This window comes from Rhinopithecus bieti, unplaced genomic scaffold (assembly GCF_001698545.2).
Source record: "Rhinopithecus bieti isolate Rb0 unplaced genomic scaffold, ASM169854v2 scaffold_19939, whole genome shotgun sequence".
NCBI lineage: Eukaryota > Metazoa > Chordata > Mammalia > Primates > Cercopithecidae > Rhinopithecus > Rhinopithecus bieti.
In genome coordinates, this window is record NW_016810019.1 from 1,015,631 (window position 1) to 1,021,630 (window position 6,000).

The following is a 6,000-nucleotide window of genomic DNA, read 5'->3' on the forward strand; positions in this document are numbered from 1 at the left end:
TGGGTTTAAAGGTTACATTAGTCTAGTGCCTGGAAGCCATATTTTACCTCCCAACTTGGAAACATTTGTGAGCATAAGAGTTGAACTATTTGAATTAAAACAAAATTGGTGTGTTTTCAACAGGATGCATTCAGTTTACTAGCATATTCAGATCCCTGGAACAGCCCAGTTGGAAATCAGCTTGACCCGATTCAGAGAGAACCTGTGTGCTCAGCTCTTAACAGTGCAATATTAGGTAAGTAAAGCCAAATAAGGCACAATTTCAACTAGATTCTCTGAAAATTTAAGCGAGGGTGTTTGTACTGGCATTTGTACTTTGGTAAAATCATAAGGAGAATGTTTTCTATATTTTAAAATATAAAATACCTAAAATATAGAAACCCCCCCCCCTTTAATTCCAGATTCAAATGGATTTAAATAGAATAAAAACAGTAAAATGGGGTACAACTTGGGATGTTTGGGAAATAGAAGTTTTTTTGTGCATGTATGTAAGCATTTCTGGTAGCCACGGAGATTTGGTGGTTCTTTTGTGTAATTCAAACTATTGCCCTACCAGAGGCATTCCTTACAGCCCTCTGTAGTGAAAGGCATTTTCTGCTACTGATTTCTAGGCTAGCAATTGAGTGGCATTCTCTAGTTTGGCTGTTGTAGAAGGAATCGGAGAATGTTAACAAGAACATAGATTAATAATTGTCACGAGTTAGGCTAGAAGGGAACAGGGTACATTTGAAGAAAATCAAGGTCAAGAAATAGAGGTTTTGATGGAGAGAATGAGAATGGAAATAAGGGAGTGAAGAGCTTGAGTATCAGAGAAGCTCACACTGATCCAGTAGAGGGCAGGGTTCCTACCTGGTGCTCCCCTGCTACCTTGTTCCCCACCATTTTGCTTGAGCTATTTGCAATGGGTAGTGGCAGCCTAAGCCACAGGTATTACAGCTCCCACCATGCTTATGAAGGGCCTTCCAGGTGACTTGTGAGTACCCTGCAGGACCAAGCCTTGATGTCAAATTCTATTTGCATTTATATTAGCCAGATTCAACTACATACCCTCACCCAATAAAAAGGGTGGGTGAGGAAGAGAAAAGCAATTTAAAAGGTGAGGCTTAGCCAGGAGTGAGCATGAAGTGCGAAACTCTAATTCGATGTTCCTGCTTGGTTGCCATTCCTATGAGCAACTCACTGTAGAGTGTATGATTATAGTGTTTATATACTGAACAAATACTTTTTGTATGAATTGTATAACTGCACATATTGTGCATTTCTATATAAATGTGGTATGGTCGATTGTTTGCATAAAACAAATTTGAGTTTTGGGCAGTTCTCATCAAAGGTAATTTGCGTCAAGAGTTTTTATTTGACTTTAGAGTCTAATTCCCAGGTAATTGGGACTCCAGTCTAGTTTAGAAGTCTGTGCTGTGCTGTTTGGCCCTGCAAGGTTCAGAGACTTAGTCACATATCTCAAACTATCTTAGGAAGATGAGGGCAGTGCCACAAAAAGTAGATTAAAGAGTGATTTAGATAAGGAGACTTGCAAATGAGGGCCAGGACTCTTATGGCAAGAATGTAAAGGAAGCAAGCAAAAGCATTCATATTTGAGCCTCAGTCTGTTTCTTTGCCCTTAGAAAATTTATTAATTTGTTTTAAGGATCAGTACTGAAGTTTGGGAATAGGAGTAGTGTCCTTAGTGCTGTAGTTCTCTGAAACTTAGGATTTGTATATAAATGTGAATTTTCTTTGGTAAATGTGTTGTATTTTCATTGGTTCTACAAAATTCATTTAGCTCCATTGATAAAAGTAACTTAGTAACAATGCTGGAATTGTACAGAAAATTATGGTTTACTGTAATTGTCTTTTTGAAGTTATCATATTGTAGGTAATCATTAAGACCTAATTATTAGATGATACTAATCTTGGAAAGAATTTGAGAAAAAGTGACCTGTTTTCTTTAATTTCTTGAGTTCTTCAAGGGAATTTAATTGAGCACCATTATCTATAGACACATGTACTCTGACATATTGTGCTGTATTATGTAGAATCAGCTATAAATAGTGCTTAATCTTATTAATATAAATGCATGTGATTCCTATAAAATTAATGACACAATTATTAAATTGCTATAGATGGGTATGTATGTTTATAAATACCATGCTATTTATTTATGTAGGGCCATCTGTATATAGTGTTATGAAAATTTCATATATCCAAAAAAGTTAAAGATGTATCACCAGATGCTTCCTTTGACCAAAATAAAATTTAAAAAATATTCCCTGTAGATGCTTGCCTTTGAGCACGGTCTTCCCTGTGAACCCTCAAGACACCATACTTTCTCACCAGTCTACGTGCCTTTTTTGCACACTTTTATTCTTAATCCTGTTTTGTTTTCTAAGTCCTGAATTTGCTTCTTTTGATATTATGCTTTTTCCCTTTTGCAAATTTCTTCTTCTTTCTCCCACCATCAGTTTGCATCCTCTGAACCAAGAGTGGAGTTAAACCATATGGAGCCTTCCTAGCCATGTGTCACTGTTTTTGCCCTTTGTTGTCAACTGTGCCTATAAAGAACTGATTAGTAATTTTATTGATTAGTTGGACACTGCCTTCTCATAAAGAGAAATTACCAGCTTCTGAGTCTGGCCACTTTTACCATTAGTTCATTTTTTTCATCTCTGGCAAGGAACAAATTTTGGTAATTATTGCATTTGTACTACAAATGTCTGACAAAGAAACTTATGATATACAGGACCCTGAAAACTTATTGGCATTTTTTAAAAATGTCTGAACTGTCCATCGTAAATTAGCACCTCCAAAACTGCAGGGTGGCTCTGCTGTATGGTCTCTCACTGTCACCACCAACACCTACTCCCCACCAGCCCAAATAACATTACCTATATATGCCTTGGAGATGGCTAGGCAGCCTCAGTTTGGTCCCATCCACAGAGGTGGAAGAACCCATCAGTGGAAACTCGTAATGAAAACCTGGTGCCTTTTTAGTTTTAGTATCAGCTGACTTTGATCAACCAGAAGGGAAATAATTCCTTACTCTCCACTCCAAATATCAGATAAAAAGTTGTACCTTTCCCATCATAGTTAATATGGAAATCAGCTTTTTAGTATCTGATACTTTAAAAGTCTGATTCTGCAAGAGTTTATCTTATCGCTGAATACAAAATACCCATACTGCCTTGTCAGAATAGTACGTCCAAGGTATCTATCTTTTGCTTAGGAACCTTCATTTGCTGATATTTCAGAGTAGTATGGGAGTGGTAGTTTTTAAAGTCATGCAGTATTCTCCTGATTGAAATGTTTTTTAAAATGTCTTGCTAATTGCTGTTTTCATTTTTAAATTATTTTTCCTCAGAAACCCACAATCTGCCAAAGCAACCTCCACTTGCCCTAGCAATGGGACAGGCCACACAATGTCTAGGACTGATGGCTCGATCAGGAATTGGATCCTGCGCATTTGCCACAGTGGAAGACTACCTACATTAGCTATGCATTTCAAGAGCTCACACTTATATTGTGGCATATAGTCAACATGGAAGTAGACCAGCTCTGCTGATTTGAAATTTAGATTTTTTAAATTATGTACTGGGGACAGGTTTTTGTCGCTTTACATTGCTTCCTAGTTTACAGCATGATGCAAATGATTTTCTAACTTAGTGTTAGGAGAAATTATTTTCCATCTTTAACCTCTTAGTTGTCTAAGAGTTAAATATTACTGAATTTCAGACGTTCAAATTGATCATCACAAATCCTTTAAAACAATTACCTAAAAGAAACCAAAAATCCTGCCTTCTTTGTGGGGGAGGGGGGAGAGAGGGGAAGGAAATGGAACAAGTTGTGTTTGTGTTAGCATGTGGGTGATGTAAACTTCAAATTGGGAGATGTTCCGACCCCCACTCCCATATAAGCATTCAATCAGTGTAACTTGCAAAATGCATAAACATCCGACAGTTTGAATTTATAGTGTTGATGGAAGAAATCATTTTTAATGTGTACTGTAAAACTTGAAATACTCAGGAGCTGAGTGAATATGTTTGTTGCTACTTACAATCCCGACCTGTTAGTCCCAGTAGTTTTGTTTTAACATGGTCTTTTTCAACTTTGTTTCCTGTTTAACTACAGATGACTTCTGTTGTAGACTCACAAGTTTAACTGTTGTATTATAACAGTATTACATGTCAACGGTGTGGTTATGACCTTTATTTATATAAAAACCAAATATTTAGTCAATTTACCGTGTCTTAATTTAATCTTTGTACACCTTCCATTTTTAAGTGCTTAAATGAGTACTATATTGCAATAAAATGTAGTGATATAATTAACCAGCCATTAAAAATTTACTTCTACAGATACAGTGTCAACTGAGTTTATATATTAGGTACTTGCATACTTTTTATGATTAATATGAAAATTAGAGCAATTAAAATTAATGGTTTCTACAATTAATCTGAGTTCTACAACCTAAAACTGCCTTTAGTTTACTGGCATCCCTGGTTTAGGGTTAAACCTGATATTATGGGTGACACAGAAAGGCAAGAGGAAATTAACTTCATTTTTTTCATATTCATAATATGGCATATGAGACTCACCAGGCAAGCAAATCCCCAGACTGGTTAAAAGTAAAAACTTAAAAGCTGTTAGCTATATTTTGTCCACTGAATCTTTAACAGCAAACTGTCTAAGGGCTGCAGTTGGAGACTTTTCTGGAATGTCCATTTCTCCTTTTGTCCGTGCCATTTTGCCACCCCTCCCACCCACTAGTCAGGGAAGAGTAGACGAGGTGCTACTGCTGGTATGAGTATTGCTTGAATTCAGTTAAATACATTAAAAAGAAAATTCCTTCTTAAACCACTTTTTCCTCTAGGATTGCAAGGCACAGTTCTACTCCATAAGAATGAAATGTGGTTGAGTAATTCCTCAAATAGGTTTATGATTTTTATAATGATCCTTTAAAATGATCTACCAATAATTTATTAGATAAATTCTATACATACAAAGTACAGATTCTTCATTTAGCACTGATTTACTTCTTAGTTTTCATCTTTCTGACCATCCACCGTCTTTTAAACCTCTTGGCATTTTGTTTTTTCTGGATTCCTAGAATAGAAAGTTGTACGGTAAGAGTATTAGAGAAACATAATTCAAAATTTTTATAATTCTCTATATGAATGTAATTACTAAAACTGGGTGGGCTTATTATACATTAGATGTATATACATACTACACTGACCTGTCTTTCACAAGTTAAGCCATTATAAGGGCAAAAGTATAATTATGAACTATCTCCTTCAAAACAACATTATTCAACATATAAACCTATTAAGAGACAGGAGAATAAAGCTGGATCTTACCCCAAGCATTATTCAAAAACTGGACAGCAGCCTTTTTCACTGGTAACCTCTTGTTGGCAAGAGACAGGAACTTATTTACTAGAAAAGAAAGGTATTTATCATTTCATAGTTTTATCTGCAGTAAAAAGTGAGGAAAATAGTTCATAAAAAAATTACCAGTAGTCCTGTTGGTTCCTGGCCCGTATAATGAATTATGTATGAAGGCTTGTGCTGCTTGTTGCCTTGAATCTCTCAGATCTTGGTCTTTTAGCCTTACAGCCAAGTAGCTTTTATTCTGGCTGTTCATCAATATAAAAGGTTAAATAAGAATTAATACATGCCTGCTTTCCCCCGCCCCGGCCCCGCCGAGACAGAGTCTCTGTCACTCAGGCTGCGTGATCTCAGCTCACTGCAACCTCTGCCTCCCAGGTTCAAGCAACTTGCCTGCCTCAGCCTCCCAAAGTGCTGGGATTACGGGCGTGAGCCACTGCACCCGGCCTACATGCTTGCTTTAAAATATTTTTATCGCCGGGCGCAGTGGCTCAAGCCTGTAATCCCAGCACTTTGGGAGGCCGAGATGGGCGGATCACGAGGTCAGGAGATCCAGACCATCCTGGCTAACATGGTGAAACCCCGTCTCTACTAAAAAATACAAAAAACTAGCCGGGCG

General features: G+C 37.0%; 2 protein-coding genes across 2 annotated transcripts in view; one reads left to right on the top strand and one right to left on the bottom strand.

Annotated features, from left to right (window-relative positions):
* The window catches only part of RANBP9 (RAN binding protein 9), a gene marked incomplete at its 5' end in the record, with an annotated part of 96,270 nt that extends 91,922 nt beyond the window's left edge, over nucleotides 1-4,348 (top strand). The window contains 2 exons of the mRNA XM_017891114.1: nucleotides 124-235; nucleotides 3,356-4,348. Coding sequence (XP_017746603.1) covers nucleotides 124-235; nucleotides 3,356-3,486 — 243 coding nt within the window. The remainder of the gene's footprint in view (nucleotides 1-123; nucleotides 236-3,355) is intronic.
* Nucleotides 4,349-4,644: 296 nt separating this feature from the next.
* NOL7 (nucleolar protein 7) overlaps nucleotides 4,645-6,000 on the bottom strand; it is a 5,129-nt gene continuing 3,773 nt past the window's right edge. The window contains 3 exon segments of the mRNA XM_017891144.1: nucleotides 4,645-5,097; nucleotides 5,352-5,429; nucleotides 5,508-5,629. Coding sequence (XP_017746633.1) covers nucleotides 5,024-5,097; nucleotides 5,352-5,429; nucleotides 5,508-5,629 — 274 coding nt within the window. The 3' untranslated portion in view covers nucleotides 4,645-5,023.